Here is a 27902-nt window from a genome sequence, read left to right on the forward strand (position 1 = left end):
TGAACAACCTGTTCGTCATGTGCATTAATTCATACAAAGTTAAACGCCTAAATCTTGGAACAAAGTTCAAGTACGTTATTTGTCAACTGCCCAGAATACAAGTTCTCTACCATATTTAATGCCGTTTCATCCAAAGTCAAAAACCTTTCAAGGCCCCTTTCGAGACTAGCCTGCTTAAAGGCGTAGTTGGTGTCGGTGAAACAGATATGTGTGAAATGGATCTCAGTGGCATGCTGCTGCTAGAATCTATGTGTGAAGAGTGGATTTCTATTTGCATGTGACTGCATGTCATTTGAATATGCTTGATACATTCAGTTGCAAAAATGGACTGCTTTTTTTTTTTTTCGTGGTGGGCTTTAGCCCTCCCTCCCCTGGTTGGAATTGGGGGCTTAATTCATGCCAGGCTTCACATCCATATCTGCTCCATCGCCAGTGGACCGCCCTGATCCCCAGAGACAGGTGCTGGCTGCCATCCGGGGCCGTGGGCCGGGGAGGGCTGTATTTTACCGTGTGCACGGACAAGAGAGGACGACATGGCAGACAATGCTGTGAGACAGATCAAGGTACAACAGTAAGGGTTAACACCAAGGTGGGCTGTGGTGAAAACAGAAGTCCCTGACTGTTCGAGGAAGCCCACGGGAGGAAACGGGGTGTGTGTGAGCCCGGCACAGGAAGGCAAGGAAACGGAGAAGGTTCAGCCCTGCCTGCCCCGAGTCCCGAATCATCAGAGAGGTCAAAGTAGAAAAGTCTTGTACAAGAAGTGACCCTAACTTCTGTGCTGAAGTCGGATGCCTCTACGCCACGGCGGTCTACAATGTCAGTGCTGCAAAGGCTGGCGGAGAGGCTGTTTCAGCGGGCCGGTCCGTGTCTCGGAGACTCTAGCGGTGGGGAGGGCGGCTACAACCAGTCCCAGGATGAGTCCGAGGCCTCTTGCTGGAGTGAGTTACCGACCTGAGGCTTTATGTGGGTTAAGGCTGCTGGCACAGTGAGTGTTTGGACATAACTGTGGAAGGCGGGACTTGGCTAAAGGGGGCGGAGAAACTTGCATGTCTAAAGGTCTTACCTTCCCATTTGATCTATAGGGAAGTGCTGGCCTGACTACAAAATGAGTGTGCAAGATCATCCAGTTATCATTTTGAATACTTCACCTTTGATTAATGATAATGATGCATCAACCAGGCTAATATTTGACCATTTAAGGCCTGGCCAGTGGAGGACAAAGTCATGTCATTGTTTTGGTTATCCTGCTCTTTGGATGTTAAAATTGCCCTTGGGACAACCCATACTGGCCGACCACAAATTATAGATGTTTCTCATAATGGGATCAAAAAGAGATTTGAGTTTAGCAGAAAGTATCTTGTAGATATAAGTCATGGGTGATATGGAGATCTAGTTTAGATTAGCACCTCTCGCTATGCTTCGTGGATTGATGTAGGACTGCCGACACGCAGATCCCGGGTACAAAGCCCTTTTTATTCATCTTCTAATGTTTGTGCTGTTGCCTGGCGTTGGCTGCGTCATACAGGAGTTCCAGGGAAGCTGGTTGTCTGTCTCCCGGGAAACCTGTTAGTGTGTCCTGCTTTGTTGGGGTCCCAGTGTTCTGCTGTTCCTGCCAGTCTAAATTACAAACTAATGCTAACGGCATTAGCCGTTCATGCGCCGTTCATCCACTCTCAGATGACTGTAGGGTAAGTTTGCAGGTCATCCTACAATAGAGATGCGCCGATGGGCTCAATCGAGTCACCCGAATCCGCAGCTTCAAATAAATTATCCGCCCGCCACCCACCCGCACCTATATTTTTCTCTGATTTAGATAACCGCACCCGATCGTCATATTACACTTATTGTAATTCTTAGTTTTGCATGATGATATGATAAATTGATGGTTCATGTTAACAGCAGATTGATTCAGCTGATCTGCAAATCGCTGCACACTTATACGTTTATCACTCATGATTTTAAGCCAAATCCATGCAGAAAAGAATAAGGTTAACTGACATCTGGATGCGACTCTCCGCAATCTCTGACGAAATCGGTCGGGTTTTCTCTCTATTAGAGCCGCTCTGAACTTACTATTTGAACACATGCTTGGACTGAAGTTTACAGGGGTTCACCAGTTTAAGAAAGGTCTGATCGTAAAAATCTGCTTCTTTTCATTTTTAAGGTATTGTTTTCATTATAATCTACTGATTCAAATAAGTAATCAATAATAATAATTATTATACCACTGCGCGCCTAGCCTGACATGCTTTCGCGTAAGAATGAACAGGCAGCATCTGTGGACGCATCAGGCACAATCGTCAAATATATTTCAAAAGAAGCCGGCGCCACGGTCCTGACCACATCACTGTCTTTACTGGGTGTTTTTAGGGAATATTTCAATTTATTAACATGAGACTGAATTAGCTATTCATGTGTTGGACTGTCATGATTTTGGCTAATGCAGGACACTACTGAATGATGCGCATCAGAGACGTGGGTAAACGCAAAGCGACCAATGCACTACACCGCTGCATTACCATGCTCAATAGCATTAGCACAGGCATAACTCCCTTCAAACTTTATATGGAATATCACCGTAAAAACTTAGAACAGGCAAACACACACACGCACAAATGAAATAATCTGCCTGATGAAAAACATATTTAAAACACGTTCAAGTTTTAGAAAATGTAGTTAATATTTGTATCATTATTGATTTATCTCATCCACCCGCGACCCACCCGCAAATAATCAGAATGCATTTTTTTATTACCCGACCCACCCGACCCGCGGATTATCCGCAGCGCCCGCGGATATAACCGCCATCCGCGCATCACTATCCTACAAGCATTTGATTCACAGGTGGTGTCTTATAGCATCTGTTGAGTCAGTCATTCTTTGTCAGCTCTCCCACATTTTATTTTGGTTCTATGCTTTAAAGAGCAGGTCATGTTTTTTTTTGTTTTTTTTAAGTGTCCTAATATTGTGTCATTTTCTCAGAATATACATTTAATATTAGTCATTTCACAAAGATTTCTAAGCGGTTCGATTTGTAAAACCCTCCTTTCCACAAGCCTACTCTGCTCTGATTGCTCAGCTGGCCAAGTCTGTTGTGATTGGTCTTTCCATATACAATGCAAGTGAATCGTGCCCACAGCTGAAGTTTAGCTGCTAAACTGTAAACACGTCACAAAACAATAATAGTGAATACATTAGCTGAGTGACTAACTGATGAATCAATGCAGTTTGTAAACCAAAATATGACTACTGTAATTTCTGAAGAATGACAGACAAAAGACGCACCAGTTGCACCAGTCGCACCAGTATTTAACCCTATAACTGCCGGTGCAGCAATATTCGTCTCAGCCTCAGACGTCACGCCCACGTCATCTGATTAGTTGAATTTGATCGGATATCCGGAACACGCGAGTGTCGCATTTATTTTCGGTCCGCCGGGAAACAAAGCGCAGACTGATTTACTCGCGTTTTGCTAAAAGGTGCTTATGCAGACGCCGTTGTTGTTATACACATTTGTGACGTTCGTGAACAAATTACTGACTTACTGCTTGTTCTCCCTCTTCTTCGTTAACTTTCAATGCTGGTTATTTCAATGACTGACTTGTTGCACGCCAGTCTGTTGTTGTGGGGGCATTTCTACACCCCGAAACGTGACGCTGAACGAAACGAACTGTGATCAAACCACCTTATGGGCGGGCCTTGGCCAATTAAAGCTGCCATGAATTCCAGACCTTCAGCCGTCAATCTGAAGGTCTGGCTACCCGAGACTACAGCAATATAAACAGCAATTTTACAATGATTAAATATATTTTTTTTTAATCAAAGTCTGTGTGCTACACTGCATTCTTTATTATTAAACAAAATAATTAGAACAATGACAGTCTACATTATTCAATTCATGCTTAGGAAATAGTGGGTTCACAGTGAATTATGCAAATCTAAAGCTGCACTAGGTATACTATTACTATCACATATTAGCACAAAAACTTAATATTTTGAGCACTCATTTGAAAATGTACACATAACGAATCAATCATACTTGCATGTTGTGGTTCGGAGACGCTTGTTGGTCCAAATAAAGAAGGTACGGACGTTTAGCGAATCTGGCGTTAAACTCTCCAAAATTAGAGAAGTAGTCCTCGGCAGTGTTCATTTTGACAGCAAATTGTGTGTATGTATGTATTCTTAGTCATAGTCTTTTGACTAAAATGACATTTAGTTTTAGTTATATTTTAGTCATCTGAATTGTTTTAGTTTTAGTCTACTAAATATCATAAATATCATTTTAGTTGAATAAATCTACAGTAGACATAACCTAGTGTGTTTATGAGAATACTCTTCAAAAAAAAAAGAAAGAAATCATTTTGCGTTTATTTCTCCATTCCATATGTCTGCACTTCCCCTATATTGACATTTTATGAGACGTGCAGCAAATGTATGCTAGCTTATGTCCCGCCGCAGAGATCAATGGGCTATGATACAGTTTAAATGTATGTATCTTACCGTCTAACCACACAGCAGATTCGTTCTGAATGAATCTCTTCCCAAATCGTCCCTCCCTAACATTTGTCTCGTTTTTATTCATTGACAAAAATGTCAGATTTTCATCATAGCTTTTGTAATTTCAAACAAGTTTTTGTTTTGTGATCGTCTCATTTTCATCAAAACAAAAAAATCTTTTTGCGTGTATTTCTCCATTCATGAGACACGAAAGAGTGTTGTGTGAAAGGCGCTGCTTCAGGTGTATGCGCTCAGAAAAATGAACCGAACTGAGTCAAATGTATCCATATGTCTGCTCTACTCATACTCCCAAATATTGACATTTTTGAACTTTTTTTATGAAATGTGCAGCAAATGTATGCTGACTTATGTCCTGCCAGATAGATTAATAGGCTATAGTACAGTTAAAATGTACGCATCTAACCTAATGATTTTAGTTTTGTCATTCAAAACTAGTTTTTATTTCACCACAGTCTCGTTTTCGTCAGTGAAAAAATTACTTTGACAAATTATTTGTCAACTTAATTAACACTGGTCCTTCGTAAAATGACAAGCACATCAAAAGGTTCGAATTGTAATGCTGTTGTATCATAGAAAAAAATATTTTAACTATTGATACTTCACATCAACTTTCGGCAATGAAAGCAAAAGAAACTTTCTTTTCACAGCACAGAACAGTGTCTTCTTGACATGATGTAAACACACTAACTAGCAGAAGTTTGTGGGCAGGTCAGAGTGTTTGTATTTTGCGGGCAGGTGGGATTATGCTAATGTGTTACCAAGTCACGTACATTGGTGACAGGCAGAAGATTCGAAAATATGACTCGTTAAGGCAATAGAATCGACTCTTTCTTTTGAGAGACAATATCTTTATAATGCACTTTTTTAATTAACAACTTTGCAGACAGTTTACATTGAAGGACAGCTACGTTACAAACTGCAATAAAGACATTTTTCGAAAAACCCGTATGACCTGCTCTTTAAAACTCTCATTTTTGAAATTCTCACTTGGCCACGTGGACATTTGCTTAAAATACCCTAACTTTACTAACTCTGTGTTCACAAAGTCAGCCCATGGAAGCAAGCCAAGTATCTGAGAGCTGCAAACAGATTATACCTAGTCTAGAGCAGCACCTATAGTCTTGAGAAATGAGGTCATGGTGGAGGGGGGAGACTTACCAAAGGTGTCACTGTCCCTTGAGTCTCCACCTGGCCAGGGTGGCTGGATCTGGCTCAGTCTTTAAATCCATCTGTCCCTGAAACTTGCTGTGGCTCTGCCTTACTTTCGCGGTGCCACTGCATTTATTCCCTGAAAGAGGCTGAAATGCCAGGCCTGGGGCTGAACTGTCTGCAAATGGGTGCTTCTCTCAGATATGTGTGTGCGTGGTTGTGAACCAGCGGGGCTCTTGCTGTCAATGCACCACTAGCCGACCCCCTTTGGTGTGCGTCAGAGCAAGCTACAGCAGCCGAGGGCTACACTGATTGATCTGACTAATCAATTGTGGACTCTGTCCCCGTCCACTAGAGGACATTGCCAGGTTTTGAGGGACCAACAAGACGCACTTTATGTGGGACCCTTTAATTTTTCCAGGCACTGGAGTCTTTTTGAACCTGATTTCTTCATTTAGGTTGGTAGGAACTGCCGCACTATTTGTTTATTGTCCATGCTTCTCATTAGATGCGACAGTGCTGTTATAGGTTTGCCCCTCCCTTAAACGACCAGGTCTCTATTTGGATCAATGTAGTGCGTGTGTTTGTGTATGTGCTTGCGTTTTAGGCGTGTGTGTTCCACTTGAGGGTGAGTGGAATGGCACTGTGTACAGAATAAATATTGATACAAACGGAGCATGAGGGGATTGATTTACCAGGGTGATGTCTGCACAGTGGAGCTGCTGAAATCGAGGGCTTTAGTTCGGCATTTCGACACTCGAGGAAGAGCAGGAACAGCGGAAAGCGCACCTGTAGCTTTTAGCCAAAGTGGATGCGAGGGTCAAGCGCGCAAGGACCTCTTAGGAAGAGGCATAGGGCTATGAGCCTGATGCTTTGAGGAAGAGGAGAAAGGAGGAATCATCTCGGCAGGGCCCATGTGTGACCGAAAGAGCTCCAGGAGGCATGGTGGGAAGCGGGAATCTCGTTCTTCAGGAGAGTCTCGGTCTTCAGGATCAGTGGAGGGAGGAGGAGGAGGAGGAGGAGGAGGAGGAGGGGGAAGTAGTAGTAGTGGTGGAGGAGGAGTGGAGGGTCCCACGCTCCTAGTGGACGGTAAGGGCACGTCTAACTTTGTGTGGGAATTGGCTATTTCCCTTAAGTAGTCATGGCTCCCGTTAGTTAGGGGACCCAGCACAAAGGCAAGGATCATTCATATCCTAAGCCTATTTTTATGTAAGTCCTTGATTTTTCTTTTATGCTTGTTTGCATGGCATAGCGGCTGAGGCCTGACCTTTGTTTTGAATCTGTTTCGATCACCCTTGTTGCACGGTTTTATGGAGCGTTGGAGCGCCATTAAGTTGAGGCGAACTTTGGACGCTGTCCTCTCCCCTGCCTCTATCTTCTACTGTAGTTCCTCTACAGATTATCTAAACGAACTAGAAATATGACCCTGGAGTGTGTGCAGTCCCATCAACCACTGCGCTTCTGAGACACTCCTGAATCTCTCTCAGAGATAATAAGGCAGGGGAATTGACGGGAAGTTGTGGGGTGAGGCTTCTGCTCTCTCTCCCTCTCTGGCTCTGGCTCTGCCCGGAGCCTGTGGATTGGAGATAATGGCAGTAGATTTGAGCGTGACTAACCTCGCTTTACACCGTCTGCCTCTTTCACCACAGAGAGAGATCGTTTAATGCCCCTACTTTGGATTTAAAAGCACTGCACTTCGGGAATGCTTCATGTGGGTGTGTCCTGCAGTCGAGTCCTCAATGGCAGCAATCGCATTGCGTTTCTTTGGATGTCTCCTCTGGGCTCAGCAGTTGCAACAGTTGGGTCTTCTCAGCGGCTGCGACAGCTTGCATTTCCCCAGAGTGAGCGCTGGTAGTGTGGAATGAGGAAGAGTCTGAAATCTGAAAGTTCCCACACAGCCCTATAAAGAGAAGAGGGAAAATACTCAAGTAGTACTTCATTGGTGTGCTCACCTGATTGGTGACTTGATTCTTTCTTAGTTTTTGAAGCAGAATGCTGTTACTTTTCTCTCTCTCTCTCTCTCTCTCTCTCACACACACACACACACACACACACACACACACACACACACACACACACACACACACACACACACACACACACAGAGAGAGAGAGAAATATGAAGTGAGAGAGAGTCGGTAGATATTGATTTTGGTCTGAGCTCTTGTTCTGTCATGGTGGGCTCAGGAAGTATTAGATAACATGAGCTCAGTCGATGTGGTTTTAACAACAGTGGAAATTAGAACAGGCTATACCACGAATGGCCAAATGAGAGTGATTGCCACAGGCTCTAAACACACAACACACATGATGAAAAACGGAAGTGGCCAATACTGTGGGGGCCACAGGTTTGAGTTTGTTTGTGTGTGGTAGGGTTATTACATTTTTGTATATAATGGAGATGCTAGTTTGGCATTGCCCTGGAATTTAAACCAATCTGAATGAATTCTTCCAGCATGTGTGTCTTCAAGAAAACAACAATTTTGCATTATTCCCTACATAGAAATGCAGAAAGGTGTTTATATAAGGAGTTAATATCTAAATTTGACAATAGGGGGTGTATTATCTCATTGTAACATGTAAATGCATTGGAAGTTAAAGGGATAATTCACCCTAAAATTTACATTTTGTCATATTTTTTTTTTCTTATTTGTTGAGCACCAAAGAAGCTAGTTTGAAGAATGTTGGTAACCAAACAGTTGACGGAGGCCAGTACTATGGAAGTTAGTGGCTACCGTCAACTGTTTGGTTGCCGACATTCTTCAAAACATCTTCTCTTTTGCTCATACAGGTTTGGAAGGGTGAGTAATTGATGACAGAATTTTTATTTTGGGGTGAACTGTCCCTTTAAATGATCTGTATTGCTGGGTAGATTACTTAGAAATTGTAATCTGTTACCGATTCCAAATTAAATTACAAAAATTGTAGTTAGTAACGTAATCCAATACGTTACATTACACATTTTAGATTACTTTTGACCTGACTTATCACATTGATTTAAATAGGATAATCTTGTACCATATTGGCATATAAATACAAAGAGTAAGAAAATATATTACATTTGTGCATGTGCATTGGTGTTTGTGAAAGAACTGCAGAGGGTTTATGAGTTTTATGAGAAGCTAATAAATAATTAAATAATAAAAAACGTTATATAAAATTAATACATTTAAGTAATAAAATAATAATAAAATAAATTAATATTTAAAAACTTACTTAATATTGTATTTGTTTACCTGCATTTTTTGTGAACATTATCGACGTCAGAAAACCATAAACATGCAAATGTGATACTTAATTATTCAAATATTTATTTTAAACTCTCAGGGGTACTTAAAGTAAATATATATTAGGTGAAAGAGGATCAGATGATTAAAACGTCTGTTTGAATTTGTGCATTTTAACGTGTTAATGTGGTTAAATACCATACAGAGTAATAATTCAAATAAAAATGTGTTCATCAGTAGTTGATGCAATGTTGAAACAAATCCAATGGTCAAATGCTGTGTCGCCACCTGACTAGTGACTGATCTTTGTGTGAATGTCCACAAAACTTTAGGTTTTTATGAATGTAAATAAGCAGTAGGCTGTTTTAGAAAGGAAAATTTAAAAGAGGAATAATGGAAAATCAATAAATTATTAATAATTGTGTAAATAATGTGGTAATGTAATCCATAAAAAGTAACTGTAGTCTAATTCAGAGTATTTTAAAATGTAATTTAATCTAGTTACAAGTGCTTAATTTTTTTTATATATGATTACGTAATTCAGATTACATGTAATCAATTACTACCCAGCTCTGCCTGTATATATGTCTGCACAGAATCTGCGTCTTGATTTATACTTTTCAATCAGTATTAAAAAAATATGAAAAGCATGCTGGAATGCCTATTGATAAAATTGTAAGAAATAGTAAACATCAGTGGTAGTATTTGACAAACAGCTTATGTGTTTTTCAAGTACTACAATACAGTGCAATAGAGAAGTTTTATTTCAGGGTGAAATGTTTTCATGATATTCACTTTGTGTACAAGCAGTGTGACGTGCAAAAAAAACTAGCAGTTCTCAGCACTCTTCCCAGGCATTTCAGCAGCTCTTACGCAGCACAGCTGACGAAATGCCGTAAATTGCTGTCATAAATAAGGGTAGACCAGCAATTCTGGACTTTAATGTGTTGTAGGGGCTGTAAAAGGTTGACGTTGACAGCCATACAGCCAGCCATGACTGTTTTTTGATGTCCTAGTTGTTGACATTGTAACAGATTCTGATGGCAATATCTTAACATTCAATCTTAGCATGTCTCTAAGTGCAATGTTGTTCTGTTGTACACATAATTAAATAACATTGTTTCTACCTTTTTCGTTTTCAGTTAAGGAGTTTCTTGCTAAAGCCAAAGAAGATTTCCTAAAGAAATGGGAGAACCCAGCACAGGTCAGTTAATCCCATTTTGTTCACTGCACACAATCACTTTGTCAGCCAATGAGTTAATGCGAGTTGCATTGCGCCCCCTTCTGGTCACAAGGTGAACTGACGTGCTGTTGGTTTTTCTTATTAACACTGGAGTCTCTCTGATTTTTCAGTACACAGCTTTTGTACTAGATACCCTGAGGAAATCATAAAAGTACAATCCACTTGATGGATAGTGAATGTGATTTATTTACTGTATTTTATCACATTTCTGTAAACTTCTTGTTAGTGAACAATAATATGTGACCCTGGACCACAAAACCAGTCTTAAGTAGCACTGGTATATAGCAATAGCCAAAAATTTGTATGGGTCAGAAATATTGATGCAATATTGAACTATTAGGATATTAAGTGAAGATCATGTTCCATACAGATATTTTGTAAAATTTCTACAGTAAATATATCAAATTCCAGATTCTAACAAACCATACATCAATGGAAAATTGACCCTAATCACTGGTTTTGTCGTCCAGGGTCACATAAAAGTGAAATAATCAGTGTCAAGTAAGTTTGACTGTGCTCTAGTCTAGATAAACCATACAGGAACAGTCAAATTTGTCTTTGAAAAAAATAAAAACAATATGTATTTACCAACAATTTCCATTTTTTCGTTCTCTCGTTGTGCAGAACACTGCATCTCTGGACCATTTCGAGAGGTTGAAGACTCTAGGCACTGGCTCGTTTGGACGAGTCATGCTAGTCAAGCACAAAGAATCAGGCCAGCATTTTGCCATGAAGATCCTCGACAAACAGAAGGTAGGCCACTCTCAGAGGAACCGCCGCTGAAAGGTGTGCATCTGTGTATTTGAGCTCATTTTCTCTTGTCTTTCAGGTGGTGAAACTGAAACAGATCGAACACACGCTGAATGAGAAACGCATCCTGCAGGCTGTCAGCTTCCCGTTCCTTGTGCGATTGGAGCACTCGTTCAAGGTACCAGCTGTCTGTATATGTATACTTTTGTTTTGTGGAGAAGGATGATGCAGCAAAAATATATATCTCAGTCATTCGGCCTTTAAATGACGATTTTTTTTTTCTTTTAGGATAGTAGTATTTTTTCTAGTGATGCTCCGATTGATCGGCCACCGATCATGATCAGCCGATATTGGCTTAAAATGGCTTGATCGGCGAACCCCAAAAGCGCTGATCAAAAAAGCCGATCACTTGACGTAAATTACTCGTGCGACTTTTTCATACGTGCATGCACGGCGCACTGGTAAACAACAGCAGAACGGAGCTTACCAGTGGCAACATGAGTACTAAATTCCTTATTCGTTTTGTAAGGGTAGTCTTGTTATTGGGCATGTGACTAAGTTGTTCGTGTACAGAGCGCTGACTTTTGCCGGAGAAGTTCAAGTTTACTTTCGGTTTCCAGGGTTCCCGTGGCATCTTAAAAAGTCTTAAAAAGTCTAAAATTTAAAAATCAAAATTTTAGGCCTTAAAAAGTCTTAAATTCGCTGTTCTAGGTCTTAAATAATTTTATACAGGTCTTATTTTTCCGATGTCCATGTAACGCTACCTTTAATGCTCATTTAAATTCTCTTTTTGTTGTTTCCTTGGTGTTGTAGTTCTTTATTTCACTATTCCAAATATAATTTGCTGTATTTAAACTACAAATGAGACCAGCATGCAATAGCCAATCAGCTTTCTGTTATTGGCGCGAGTCTCTCTCGGATTGTGCCGCAGAAGTAAAATGGATTTAACTTTTTAGCTATGGGGAAGTGCAAGTTTAGCAATACTTATCTTGAAAAAACTGAATATAGGGCTTGGCTAAGGCCAGTTGCTAACCACTGTAGATCTTTTTTCCTCCCTCTGTGGAAGTTACTGCGTCTTCAGACAGAATCGCAGTAGCAGAATACAGGTCAAACTACCCTTTTCTGTATATAATGTTCTCAATAATAATAATAAATATAGGTCGAGCTAGCTGACCGCCAGTTTTCGAGATACGTTTAAAATGTTTTTTTTACTTGCCCGACCGAACAAACCGCCTGATTAAAACTGAAGTGACAAAAACAACTAGCGAAGCATCGAAAGGCAAGAAATATTCCTATTTTAATAAATTCAACGTAAACAGAAATTGATAATGGATATGTGTGTATTTCTGGTCTATTTGTGACATACTTTAAAACAAATGAATGTAACAGCACTCTAAAGAAACACACTGAGGTAAAAATTTAAAATGTATAGTTTATTTATAACATGATATAGTTCAGTAATATACCAAGTGAGCTTTTTGCTGAAAATTCTCACAATTACAAATGTTACATTAATTTTAGCTCAATAAACAAGTAGTTAGTCAAGTAGTTACTTACATATTAGACAAAATATTTTCACTGTTTTGTTCTGTTTCACCAACGAAAATAGTTCCAAACAAGGATCGCAGCAGAAGCATTCTCCTATCAGCGTTTTGCTATGATTCAGCGTTTTGCTCGAATCAGTTGAAATAACTCGCTCATGAAGTGACTTACCGCCACCTGCTGGTAGTTTAGTGTGTTTAAAAGTATGCCTCCACACCCAACATTTCTAATTAATATATTTATAAATCAATAAATGTATTTAAAACATTAATCTCACTTTTAATTTTGCAGTGTAAATTATGTAATCTCACTGCTAACAGCCATTTAGAATTTATTGATAAATTCATAAAATAAATTTCAAAGGTAATGCATACATTTCAAAAGTAAAAAAAGGCCTTTATAAAGGTAAATCAAATATGCAGATTTAAGATGTAAAAGCTAATAGAGCACTGATGAAAATATTGCTTCAGAATTTTTTTTTTTTTTACATCATATATTTCTAGCGATACTTTTATGGAGATATTTTGTGTGGAATAGTATCTGCTGATATGAAAAGTTCACTGTATATCGTAGTAATAAATTTAATTTATGACAGCCATGAAATTGAGTTTACTTTTTACATTAAACACATTAAATATTACATATATGCATGTAATATAATATCTATTTCCATTACAGGTTTAGGTCTTAAATTTGATATAAGGTGGTATTAAAAAGGTCTTAAAGTCTTAAATTTCACTTGTTCATATCTGCAGGAACCCTGGTTTCAATCTCTTCCCCATGCGGTGCGGTAAGGCGACGTGGCCTCTCTATGCGTGTGTTTATACCGCAGCAAGTTTCTGCAGCATCCTAGAACCGACTCTCTGCACTGCATCGCTAAAGTTAGGCGCCTTTTTGACGGATAATAATAATAATCGTTTTGCTATCGTCAAAGGCATCAGCAACAGGCGAGATCTCTAACTATCGTCGATACACGATACTATCATCTACAACCCTAACTTGGTGGTTCTTTGTTTTTTGTTTTCAATATAGTTAATTTAGAGTTAGTTTCATTTCTACAAATGGTGCGAACTCTGCTAGATTATAGATAAAAGATTCCCATTCCCCTGCCATTCTGTGATCGGCAGCGATCGGCAGATCATGATCTTGGTGATCGGTAATCGGTGATCGGCCCCAAAAATGCTGATCGGAGCATCTCTAATTTTTTCAGCAAGCAAAAGCGACTGTAAAGACATAATGCTGCACTATTGAACTTTCCATTCATCAGATAATCCTTTCAGGTCTCCACAAAAATATTAAAGGGATAGTTCACCCAAAAATAAAAAATTCTGTCATTACTCAATGTCATGTAATTTCAAACCTGTAAGACCTTTGTTCATCTTCAGAACACAAATTAAGATATTTTTTGATGAAATCCGGGAGCTTTCTGACCCTGCGTAGACGGCAACGCAACTGACATGTTCAAGGCCTAGAAAGGTAGTAAGGACATTGTTAAAATAGTAATTTTATAAAGCTACGAGAATACTTTTTGCTCACAAAGAAAACGCAAACTTTATATAACATTTCTTCTCTTCCGTTTCAGTCTTATCGATGTTGAAAGCATTGTTATCCATGTTAAAAGCACAGCTGCTAATAATAATAATGTTTCTTGAGCGGCATCTTAGAATTATTTCTGAATGATCATGTGACACTGAAGACTGGAGTAAAGATGCTGAAAATTTAGCTTTGCATCACAAGAATAAATGACATTTTAAAATGCATTCAAATAGGAAATGGTTATTTTAAATTGTAATATTTCAAAATATAATGTTATTTTTGATTAGATAAATGGAGCCTTCATCCATGTTTCAATGGTTTTCTGATACTTCCTTTTGTGTGTTCTGTACTTAGGATAATACTAACCTGTATATGGTAATGGAGTATGTTCCTGGAGGAGAGATGTTCTCTCACTTACGTAGAATCGGCCGGTTCAGGTGAGTTTTTATTTATTTATTTATTATTAGTATATTCTTATCACACTAGCTGCTTAAGCGTATTCCTTCCATGCTTGGTATTCTTTGTTGTTTTTTAATTTGGTTTATTTTCCAACTGAGGCTCATTGGAAATTTGTGCCTCTATATACATTGGTGCATCACCGTAATTAGGACACCGTTTTGTGACGGTTTCAAAGTGAAATGTCCAGACAGTGGCGCTAAAACACACATTCAATATGTGACCGTGGCATGTTTTTATTATATTATTAATCTGCATGTAATTGCATGAAAATTAGGATGTATTGTTTAAAAATCTTGTGTAAATCATACTTTTTCCTTGTTTTACTACCTCTATTGTTCATTTCAATTGGGAACTCTAGTGATTCGTACATAGAGGTACAGATTTTCAGTTTTGCAGAAATGTATGTTGAGGCACATTTTTCAGTTAGTTTTAAAGATATAAACCCTTTTTTCCTGAAATCATTCTAGGTTTTGATTTTAATTCTAGCTATTTATTGTCGTTTTCTATTTTTAGTACTACAAACTGTGGCACATAATCTATATGACGGCACGCAATTCTGAAATAGCATCATACTCAAAATAATACCAGATTAGAGATTTATTAGTCAAATCTAGAGCAGTGCTGCATTCTTGCTGACAGTGATTTTTGCAATAAATATTACGTAACTACTGGCTACATTGATTAAATTCCCTGTGGTGCAGTGTCAATTTTTAGAAAGGCAACATTGAGGCCAAATTGTCACTTGCCAAACATTTAAAATGTATTCAGATTTTCTTTTTGGAGGCACTTCATAGCAACTTCACAAGATTCAATACATTCATTGTTGTCTGTACAACCTTCCTCAGAGACTGCAGCATTGATTGATGCTTTGAAGAAGAGATATTGGATCTGTTACATCAGACTGGGAATCGAGCTGGATTTCCTGATTCAGATTCACAAGTTATCCATTTATTTCCATTTATTTTGAGCTAGCCTGTTTAAAGGGGACATCAGATGCAAAATTACATGGTGTTTGCATAAAAATGTTTCTTAGCCGTGTGTGGTAGAGTTGTAATGATATACTGGTATGATGGTCTATCGCGGTATCATACCGTAAACATTTGCATATCACCGGTTTAAAACTTTTTATCTAATTTCTTACTCATTTTCACTTGGAAACTTCGCTTTGCATTCACTTGGCTGCTTTATGCACATGCAATGGAAAAAATAGCAGAGAGAGAGAGATTATATCTAATCTCCATCCCTGTGGGAAAAAAAGTTTAAATCTGTAGTATGACAATACTTCAGATATATATATAAAAAAAAAAAAACGAATGCGGGGATGTCCTTGAAGATGGATCCAATTTGCAAAAAATGTGGACGCAAAGCTGCAAAAGCAGGCAGTACATCCAACATATTTGATCACATTTGCGGACACCATACACAGATAAAGGTGTGTTGCATTTAAAACAAGTTATAAGTTAAGGCCATATGATTTCCGTGATGTAGAGGTGTGAACATAGAAATTACAGGATAACGAGAAAATCACGTAAAACGTGCAGTCGGATCAATGGATAAATAGAAAGTAGATATGATATGTGTTTGTGAATATTAAAGTGCAAAGAGACTGCTGTATAAATAATCTGCTTGTTTCTCTGTCTCTGAGTGGCGCTCTACATGCTCTGAGGAAAAAACCTAAATGTTTCCTAGTTTTATTTGAGAAAAACCATTGTCACGTACACTCTGAAACTCAAATGTCTGCTACAACCTGTCAAAATAGTTTAATTTACCTTGGTTAAGCTATGACAGAAATATATTGTACTTAAATGTTATAATAACGACAATAATAATATTCTTTATAATAATGAATTTATTTAAACATTAAGGAATATCATGTTTGTCCATGTTTAAGTGCGTAGCACTTTGCCAAAAATAAAATTGCAATTCTCATTTGATAACATTTTAAAACATTAATTAAAATGGTAAAGTGTGATATACAGTAGTCAACATTCGAAATGGATCAAAAAGTTCATCAAAGTTGTCCTAAGATAAGAACAGGTATTCTTTTTGGTTTTAGGACAAATTTGATGAAAGGTTTTGATCCACTTTCAGTGTTGAATGTTGAATGTTGACTACTGTAGATATATGTAAGGCTTATAGCTTTGTTTTTTTTTTTACGTGAGATTTATTCATTTACTTATTTCAGAAGGGAGACTTAAATACTTTCATTAAAATGATTTCTAGTTTATTGCAATGAAAGATTTTTTCACTCAAATAACTTTATCATACCGTGAAAATCTTATACCGTTACAACCAGCTTACAGTGATAAAAATCCATTCACTCCCTTTTTTTTTTTTAAGTCCCCTAAACAGTCTCAATTATCAAGCCGATTTGGTTTTTTGATTTTCAGTCACGTATTGGCATATTTCCATTCTCAGACAGTTGTACGCTGTCTACCATTTTTATGTCTGCTCGAGCAGCTGTAGCGACATCCATGTCTTGTAAGCATAGTTTGATGTAAAAGTAAACACAAGAGTCTTAATTTTCTCCCAACATCAGAGCCACTGAGGACGCAGTGGATTAGTTATGTTTTTGATGGTAACAAGCCACCAAACACAGACACACACACAAAAAAAAAACGGAAAAATGGGGTGTTGTGAGCAGAGCTCATTATCATTTAAAGAGACATAAACCGAAACGGGTCACTGTGAAAAAAAAAAAAGGTAAAAAGGGTGTTGTTTTACGCAACCATTGAGATATTTTAACCAAAGTATGTTATGGACATTTCATGAATGCCCTACAAAGAGCATAACAACTTGTGGAAAATGGGCATCCAATGTCACCTTTAAATTATTAGCTTTCGATGGTCACCTGACACACATCCACATATTCACTCATTCACTGATTAAAAAAAAAAAGATTAATCGAAATTGTTTTCCAAGTAAGTGGTTCTTGACCAGAAAACAAATAATCAAAAGAAATCTTTGCAAGAACTTTTTCAAAAAAATATCCAAGGTTCATGAGAATTGCTGACAAGGCTCTACGCTTACTTTTTAGGAGCACTTAAAATTTAGGAGCACAGTCAAATTTTCTGGAGCACATTCTAAACAATAATTAATAATAAAAAATTAGTTTTCCTATTATGAGGTGATATTTGACTCCTTAAAGAGATGTACAGGGGAATTTAGTTTTTTACATTTACAGTGGCATTTTTTTAAACTTATATCATCTTGTCAAATTAAAAAAAAAAAAAAAAAAAAAAAAAAATTTCAGAGCCACTGAAATATATTTATTTTATTTATTTTTTACAGAAAATGTTTAAAAAAAACAGAATAAGAACAAGTAGAATAAGTTACCAATCAAATATTAACAAAAATTATCTGCACTACAGAGGTGGCACAGAAGAACGCAAAAGTGGCTTGTAGGTGTATTTTTATGCGTGTAATGAGGCTCAGAGATGGCATGAGTGCAGTCAAATTCATAAATTCATTTTGAGAAACATTTTAAATATAAAATTGAATACAGAAATATTCAATGATGTAAATATCTGAAAAGATACTTTAAAAATAAAAATAAATCTGCCAGTAGGTGGCGGCAAGACACTGATTTAATTACTGAATCATATCATTAATTTGATTCGTTCGAACGGGTGATTCATTCGAGAATAAAGCAAGTGTGTCTTTATGAATGGGAAATTGAATCATTTCACTAGATTCATTTAAAAACACGTTCATTCATAAACGAAACACCACTGTGTTTGGATGGAGATGCACAGCGGCTCAGTTTTGACTTGTTTCAGACTATTTTTGACAGCGAAATAGAGCTAAATCAGGCAATAGTGTTATAGTCAGACAATGTAAGTCACTTAATAATAACTGGTTGTTTTTTTTAACTGATGTATTAAATCAATATCTCATTTACAAACTCAAAAAAAATTAAAAACTACAAATTATTAAAATCTGTCACTCATTTTAGTTCATTAATCAATGCAGCTCTCTACACTGCACAATGAATCTCATATTTATACTCTCTACGCTTTATGAAAGGATTCATGAGATATGTGACCCTTGACCACAAAACCAGTCATAAGGTTAAATTTTACAAAACCGAGATGTATACATCACATGCATCAAAGCTCAATAAATAAGCTTTCTATTGATATATGGTTTGTTAGGATAGGACAATATTTGGCCGAGATGCATCTATTTGAAAATCTGGAATCTGAGGGTGCAAAAAATACTGAGAAAATCACCTTTAAAGTTCTCCAAATTAAGTTCTTAACAATGCATATTACTAATCAAAAATTACGTTTTAATATATTTATAGTAGGAATTTTACAAAAAATCTTCATGGAACATGATCTTTACTTAATTTCCTAATGATTTTTGGCGTAAAAGAAAAATCAATAATTTTGACCCATACAATGTATTTTTGGCTATTGTTACAAATGTACCCCAGCGACTTAAGACTGGTTTTGTGGTCCAGGGTCACATATGTCTGTGATGCATTAGCCAGCATTCCAAAACACGCAGAAGCCTTTGAAGCTCCCCTGAGCGCAAAAACAAATAGGCTATGCTGGTGGATGAGGAGATACCCCTGACACTGTAAAGCGCTTTAAGTGTCTAGAAAAGCGCTATATAAATGTAACAAATTATTATTATTATTATTATTATTATTATCGGGTCAGTCGCACTGGTACTCCTAAATATTTTTTCATAGTCGCACGCAGTAGTTTTCAGTCGCAAATGCAAGTGAAATGGTCGCACTGTAGAGCCCTGGCTGTCCATATTATATTTTGTTTTTGTTTACTTTCAGTTCAGTTATTGATAATATTTTAGGGTAGTTGACATGACGTCGAACAAAAGCAGCAGTGTCCTGATATGTGACTTGTTGTAGGCCTGCTTCATCTAAAACTGTTCAGTCATTTAATTCTTGTATAATGACTAAGCATGCAGGTCCTGTGACCTATGTACATTTACATTGTGTTTGTCTGTCTCTGTCTGATACAGTGAGCCTCACGCCCGATTCTACGCCGCCCAGATAGTTCTGACCTTTGAATACCTTCACTCACTTGATCTTATCTACCGAGATCTGAAGCCTGAAAACCTGCTCATAGACCAGCAGGGCTACATTCAGGTAAACACAGAGTTTAAAATCAGATGACTTTATACAATGTAATGATACCACCTTTAAGAAGTTCACATGACTGACATATCTGTTTTAAAACCATTTAGATTTCATAGATTTTCACAAATGTACATATGAAATATCCTCATTCTTGCTTTTTTTTTTCCTCAGGTAACAGATTTTGGATTTGCTAAACGTGTAAAGGGCAGGACCTGGACACTGTGTGGCACACCTGAGTACCTGGCGCCAGAAATCATCCTCAGTAAAGTGAGTGTCAAAGCTGCGTTATTTAGTTTTAACTGCAGTTGAAGCCATTTCAGCATAAGTTCATGTTTCTCTGTCTCGTAGGGTTATAATAAAGCAGTGGACTGGTGGGCTCTGGGAGTGCTGATCTATGAAATGGCTGCCGGTTACCCTCCGTTCTTTGCCGACCAGCCCATCCAGATCTACGAGAAGATTGTTTCTGGGAAGGTGAGCGCTGCGACAGAATAGCACTGCACTGGTATTATTTGGCACTGGATATATATATATATATATATATATATATATATATATAGTGCAGTGGCCACTCTGCACCACACACCAGTGTCAGTGGTAGTGGTGTTATAATCTAAAGGTGTTGTTTCGTTATTTAAAAAATGATGTGTCACAGATTTAGTCCAGGTGCAACACAACGCAAGCCAGTCACCTGCAGACAGACACATGTATCCCGGGAACAAACACAGAGTGACTCACTGAGACATCACAAACGTTAAAATAGAAATATTAAATGAAATACTTAAAGACTGTTGCTTAGGCAACTGCTCAAAATAAAATAAGTTATATTTAAAACAAAGTTAAGTAGACATATTTTTAAAAATCAGATTAATTTAACTATATTAATTTAACTATACAGATTAATTTATATATATATATATATATATTGAATTACTAATTTAATTAACTATAAATATAATTTAAAAGCTGATTCAAAATATTCTTAATACAAAATAAAATTGTATTAATACTGATATTATTAACAAAAAAGTAACAAAATATTAAAACCCATCTAATGTCTTCAAGGTTTTTATTTGTTTTGGTTGCTCAGAGCAAGGTTATATTATTATTATTATTATTATTATTATTATTATATTTTATTAGATGAAAAAAAACTAAAAAATAAGGCGCATAACAAAATTACTAAAAACTAAAAAATTTACAAAATTGAAAAAAAAATGACATAATTGTGTAATTATGTGAATAATAATGAATTAACTTTTATATTTTCAGTTTAATTTTTAGTAATTTTGTTATGTGCCTTTGCCATTTTTATTTGGTTTTGTTTATTTTAAATATTTTTTTATTTTATTTTATTATTTCCAGCTAGTGATTTTATTGATTGCAAGTTTATTTTTTGATAAACTGTGAAATTTTCCCCTCGTAAAACCTTTTTAAAAGCAAATTAGTCAAATAAAATTATTATATGCTCGTTTCTCTAAAAAAAGTTACATTTTTTTAAATTATGTGTATATTATTTTTTGTTAGATAACCAAGCATATTTTACTTTATTTTATTATAATTTTTTTTATTATTATAATATTTTTTTTTTTATTGGACTATTTTGCTTCTGATGACACTAGGCAACTTGTAGATGAGGGAAAAATTTCACAATTTCGATCATATGTTAAACTGAACATTGCGAGTTGTTATAGTTGTTACTGTGATGTTTTAAGAGTTTTAATTGAATATTTTATTTATGTATTTTAGTGCTGTCAAATAATAATTCACGTTTAATCAAAATAAAATAAATTTAATTAAAAACAAAATTAAAGTGTTAATGTTTTATATGTGTGTGTACTGTGCATATTTATTGTGTGTGTGTGTGTGTGTGTGTGTATATATAAATACACACATATGCATGTATATATTTAAGAAAATTATGTTCTGTTTGTTACAATTATTTATATATAATATCAATTGAATATGAATAGAAATATATTTATATATAAAATGTGTGTGTGTGTGTGTGTGTGTGTGTGTGTGTGTGTGTGTGTGTGTATAATATACTGTATGGGTGTTTATTTATATACATAAGTATACACAGTACACACACATATGTGACATAAACAAAAACCTTTATTTTGGATGTGATTAACTGTTGGGAAGCATTAATAAATTATTAATTTATCTTTTTTTTTGCAGTAAATATATTGTTTATGCTGATACAAGTTTTAAAAAATTAATTTTTAAGTTTAAATTTGAGCTGTGTCATCTAAAGGTTTTACATTCAATTGCCATTTTCTCTTGCTGCTGATCTCTTTGGTTTTGTGGTTTGGGTGCAACATGCTGTCTTCTACACTGTTATAAATTTAGGTATTCAGTCACTGTCAGTTAATTTGCCTTTGACAGATGAACAAGTTGATTTGTTCCTTAAATAACATGTGTCAGTTACGACAAGACTTTCTGGTGTATTGGAAGTGACATCTGTTTGTAAAGGTGCTTGTGAATCCCAAACACTAACCTCGTCTCCTAATCTTTCTCTAGGTTCGCTTCCCCTCACATTTTAGCTCTGACCTGAAGGACCTGCTGAGGAACCTGCTGCAGGTCGATCTGACGAAGCGCTTCGGTAACCTCAAGAATGGCGTCAATGACATCAAGGGCCACAAATGGTTCGCAACCACCGACTGGATCGCGATCTACCAGAAGAAGGTACCTCAATCACACTTGAGTTCTTATAACGTTCGAACCATTTCCTCAATCTTCAAGTCTCTCCCACTGTTATGGTCTCCATAATATTTAATCAGAAGGCAGGGTTTGTACAAGGTGTTTGAAGTACTTTGAGTTTAACTTTTTGAAATGTAAGGCCTGGAAAACCCTTGAAAATATTCCTGAAAAGGTACTTAAAAAGGCTTTATTTATTATAGGAATTATTAAGACAATGCATCTATGAAAAAAGTGTTAGATTTTTTTTAATAATCATGTCTTTTCATGCAAAATTGACGCAATATAAAAATAAAACATACCTTTTTCACTTATTTCAGTTAATGTTAGAAAATAAGCGAGCTTAGCCAGTAGTAATACTGACAATGTCATGTAAACATGGCTGAAGAGGAACAGATTAACCAAATCAATCGAGTCGTTTACGCAAGAACCGCTCTAATTGATTTAAACTAGTGACTTTGATTGCTCATTTCAAGCAATTAACTAGCAAAAAAACAGACCAAATCAGGGGTGCAAACATGTCACCTTTTGGCGAAATTCGCTGTGTCACCTTTTTCACCCCTGATGAGTTTGCATCTCTGTCGAGCCATTTAATTTTTTAATTTGTGTTGCAAAATGGTTTACAAAGCGCTCTACAAAGTTACAAGGTACTCCAATTGGATTGCGTATAGAGAATTGTTTCAGATAGGGCTGTGCGATAGAAATTGTATCGAAATCGCGATGTGAACGTGCGATTTCTAAATCGCCTTACAGCACGATTTTGCCAGTGTTCTAATTGATTTTACGTGGGAGATTGTGGTCTGGGTTGTTGTTTTTTCACGCATGCACGCACGCACACGCACACACACACTCACTTTTTGCCATAGGTCTGTTCTAGAGACATTTTGTTGCACACACACAAATATATATATATATTTTTTTTTTGCCATAGGTCTGTTCTAGAGATATTTTGTTGCACACACACAAATATATATATATATTTTTTTTTGCCATAGGTCTGTTCTAGAGACATTTTGTTGCACACACACAAATATATATAATTTTTTTGCCATAGGTCTGTTCTAGAGACATTTTGTTGCACACACACAAACATATAATTTTTTTGCCATAGGTCTGTTCTAGAGACATTTTGTTGCACACACACAAATATATATATATATTTTTTTTGCCATAGGTCTGTTCTAGAGACATTTTGTTGCACACACACAAATATATATATATATTTTTTTTGCCATAGGTCTGTTCTAGAGACATTTTGTTGCACACACACAAATATATATATATATAATTTTTTTGCCATAGGTCTGTTCTAGAGACATTTTGTTGCACACACACAAATATATATATATATATATATATTTTTTGCCATAGGTCTGTTCTAGAGATATTTTGTTGCACACACACAAATATATATATATATATATTTTTTTTTGCCATAGGTCTGTTCTAGAGACATTTTGTTGCACACACACAAATATATATTTTTTTTGCCATAGGTCTGTTCTAGAGACATTTTGTTGCACACACACAAATATATATATATATATTTTTTTTGCCATAGGTCTGTTCTAGAGACATTTTGTTGCACACACACAAATATATATATATATATATTTTTTTTTGCCATAGGTCTGTTCTAGAGACATTTTGTTGCACACACACAAATATATATTTTTTTTGCCATAGGTCTGTTCTAGAGACATTTTGTTGCACACACACAAATATATATATATATATATTTTTTTTTGCCATAGGTCTGTTCTAGAGACATTTTGTTGCACACACACAAATATATATTTTTTTTGCCATAGGTCTGTTCTAGAGACATTTTGTTGCACACACACAAATATATATATATATTTTTTTTTTGCCATAGGTCTGTTCTAGAGACATTTTGTTGCACACACACAAATATATATATATATAATTTTTTTGCCATAGGTCTGTTCTAGAGACATTTTGTTGCACACACACAAATATATATATATATTTTTTTTTGCCATAGGTCTGTTCTAGAGATATTTTGTTGCACACACACAAATATATATATATATATATTTTTTTTTTTTTAGCCATAGGTCTGTTCTAGAGACATTTTGTTGCACACACACAAATATATATATATATTTTTTTTGCCATAGGTCTGTTCTAGAGATATTTTGTTGCACACACACAAATATATATATATATATATATATTTTTTTTTTTTGCCATAGGTCTGTTCTAGAGACATTTTGTTGCACACACACAAATATATATATATTTTTTTTTGCCATAGGTCTGTTCTAGAGACATTTTGTTGCACACACACAAATATATATATATTTTTTTTTTGCCATAGGTCTGTTCTAGAGACATTTTGTTGCACACACACAAATATATATAATTTTTTTGCCATAGGTCTGTTCTAGAGACATTTTGTTGCACACACACAAACATATATATAATTTTTTTGCCATAGGTCTGTTCTAGAGACATTTTGTTGCACACACACAAATATATATATATATATTTTTTTTTTGCCATAGGTCTGTTCTAGAGACATTTTGTTGCACACACACATATATATATATTTTTTTTTTGCCATAGGTCTGTTCTAGAGATATTTTGTTGCACACACACAAATATATATATATATTTTTTTTTGCCATAGGTCTGTTCTAGAGACATTTTGTTGCACACACACAAATATATATAATTTTTTTGCCATAGGTCTGTTCTAGAGACATTTTGTTGCACACACACAAATATATATATATTTTTTTTTTTGCCATAGGTCTGTTCTAGAGACATTTTGTTGCACACACACAAATATATATAATTTTTTTGCCATAGGTCTGTTCTAGAGACATTTTGTTGCACACACACAAACATATATATATATTTTTTTTTTTTTTGCCATAGGTCTGTTCTAGAGACATTTTGTTGCACACACACAAATATATATAATTTTTTTTGCCATAGGTCTGTTCTAGAGACATTTTGTTGCACACACACAAATATATATAATTTTTTTGCCATAGGTCTGTTCTAGAGACATTTTGTTGCACACACACAAATATATATAATTTTTTTTGCCATAGGTCTGTTCTAGAGACATTTTGTTGCACACACACAAATATATATAATTTTTTTGCCATAGGTCTGTTCTAGAGACATTTTGTTGCACACACACACAAACATATATATAATTTTTTTGCCATAGGTCTGTTCTAGAGACATTTTGTTGCACACACACAAATATATATAATTTTTTTTGCCATAGGTCTGTTCTAGAGACATTTTGTTGCACACACACAAATATATATAATTTTTTTGCCATAGGTCTGTTCTAGAGACATTTTGTTGCACACACACAAATATATATATATATTTTTTTTTGCCATAGGTCTGTTCTAGAGACATTTTGTTGCACACACACAAATATATATATATTTTTTTTTGCCATAGGTCTGTTCTAGAGACATTTTGTTGCACACACACAAATATATATATTTTTTTTTTGCCATAGGTCTGTTCTAGAGACATTTTGTTGCACACACACAAATATATATATATATATTTTTTTTGCCATAGGTCTGTTCTAGAGATATTTTGTTGCACACACACAAATATATATATTTTTTTTTTTGCCATAGGTCTGTTCTAGAGACATTTTGTTGCACACACACAAATATATATAATTTTTTTGCCATAGGTCTGTTCTAGAGACATTTTGTTGCACACACACAAACATATATATAATTTTTTTGCCATAGGTCTGTTCTAGAGACATTTTGTTGCACACACACAAATATATATATATATTTTTTTTTTTGCCATAGGTCTGTTCTAGAGACATTTTGTTGCACACACACAAATATATATAATTTTTTTGCCATAGGTCTGTTCTAGAGACATTTTGTTGCACACACACAAATATATATATATTTTTTTGCCATAGGTCTGTTCTAGAGACATTTTGTTGCACACACAAACATATATATATATATATATTTTTTTGCCATAGGTCTGTTCTAGAGACATTTTGTTGCACACACACAAATATATATTTTTTTTTTTGCCATAGGTCTGTTCTAGAGACATTTTGTTGCACACACACAAATATATATAATTTTTTTTGCCATAGGTCTGTTCTAGAGACATTTTGTTGCACACACACAAATATATATATATATATAATTTTTTTTGCCATAGGTCTGTTCTAGAGACATTTTGTTGCACACACACAAATATATATAATTTTTTTTGCCATAGGTCTGTTCTAGAGACATTTTGTTGCACACACACAAACATATATATATATTTTTTTTTTGCCATAGGTCTGTTCTAGAGATATTTTGTTGCACACACACAAATATATATATTTTTTTTTTTTTGCCATAGGTCTGTTCTAGAGACATTTTGTTGCACACACACAAATATATATATATATAATTTTTTTGCCATAGGTCTGTTCTAGAGACATTTTGTTGCACACACACAAATATATATATATATTTTTTTTTGCCATAGGTCTGTTCTAGAGACATTTTGTTGCACACACACAAATATATATATATATTTTTTTGCCATAGGTCTGTTCTAGAGACATTTTGTTGCACACACACAAATATATATATTTTTTTTTTGCCATAGGTCTGTTCTAGAGACATTTTGTTGCACACACACAAATATATATATATATATTTTTTTTGCCATAGGTCTGTTCTAGAGATATTTTGTTGCACACACACAAATATATATATATTTTTTTTTGCCATAGGTCTGTTCTAGAGACATTTTGTTGCACACACACAAATATATATAATTTTTTTGCCATAGGTCTGTTCTAGAGACATTTTGTTGCACACACACAAACATATATATAATTTTTTTGCCATAGGTCTGTTCTAGAGACATTTTGTTGCACACACACAAATATATATATATATATTTTTTTTTGCCATAGGTCTGTTCTAGAGACATTTTGTTGCACACACACAAATATATATAATTTTTTTGCCATAGGTCTGTTCTAGAGACATTTTGTTGCACACACACAAACATATATATATATATTTTTTTTTTTGCCATAGGTCTGTTCTAGAGACATTTTGTTGCACACACAAACATATATATATATATATATTTTTTTTTTTGCCATAGGTCTGTTCTAGAGACATTTTGTTGCACACACACAAATATATATATATTTTTTTGCCATAGGTCTGTTCTAGAGACATTTTGTTGCACACACAAACATATATATATATATATTTTTTTTTGCCATAGGTCTGTTCTAGAGACATTTTGTTGCACACACACAAATATATATTTTTTTTTTTGCCATAGGTCTGTTCTAGAGACATTTTGTTGCACACACACAAATATATATAATTTTTTTTGCCATAGGTCTGTTCTAGAGACATTTTGTTGCACACACACAAATATATATATATATATATAATTTTTTTTGCCATAGGTCTGTTCTAGAGACATTTTGTTGCACACACACAAACATATATATATATTTTTTTTTTGCCATAGGTCTGTTCTAGAGATATTTTGTTGCACACACACAAATATATATATTTTTTTTTTTGCCATAGGTCTGTTCTAGAGACATTTTGTTGCACACACACAAATATATATATATATATAATTTTTTTGCCATAGGTCTGTTCTA

The 27902-nt window shown here is 35.4% G+C and overlaps 1 protein-coding gene across 3 annotated transcripts in view; it reads left to right on the forward strand.

Moving 5' to 3' along the window:
- prkacaa (protein kinase, cAMP-dependent, catalytic, alpha, genome duplicate a) overlaps positions 1-27902 on the forward strand; it is a 49601-nt gene that overhangs the window by 9649 nt on the left and 12050 nt on the right. The window contains exons 1-9 of one of the 3 annotated variants that reach the window (XM_073837679.1): positions 748-938; positions 10040-10101; positions 10765-10893; positions 10970-11068; positions 14323-14405; positions 19417-19543; positions 19706-19801; positions 19883-20005; positions 22058-22222. In XM_073837679.1, coding sequence (XP_073693780.1) covers positions 815-938; positions 10040-10101; positions 10765-10893; positions 10970-11068; positions 14323-14405; positions 19417-19543; positions 19706-19801; positions 19883-20005; positions 22058-22222 — 1008 coding nt within the window. In that variant the 5' untranslated portion in view covers positions 748-814. Of the gene's footprint in view, positions 1-747; positions 939-6382; positions 6760-10039; positions 10102-10764; positions 10894-10969; positions 11069-14322; positions 14406-19416; positions 19544-19705; positions 19802-19882; positions 20006-22057; positions 22223-27902 lie in introns of those variants that run through there. The other 2 variants (XM_073837677.1, XM_073837678.1) reach the window with 2 other exon arrangements.

Source organism: Garra rufa, chromosome 1, assembly GCF_049309525.1.
Source record: "Garra rufa chromosome 1, GarRuf1.0, whole genome shotgun sequence".
In the NCBI taxonomy this organism is placed as follows: Eukaryota; Metazoa; Chordata; class Actinopteri; order Cypriniformes; family Cyprinidae; genus Garra; species Garra rufa.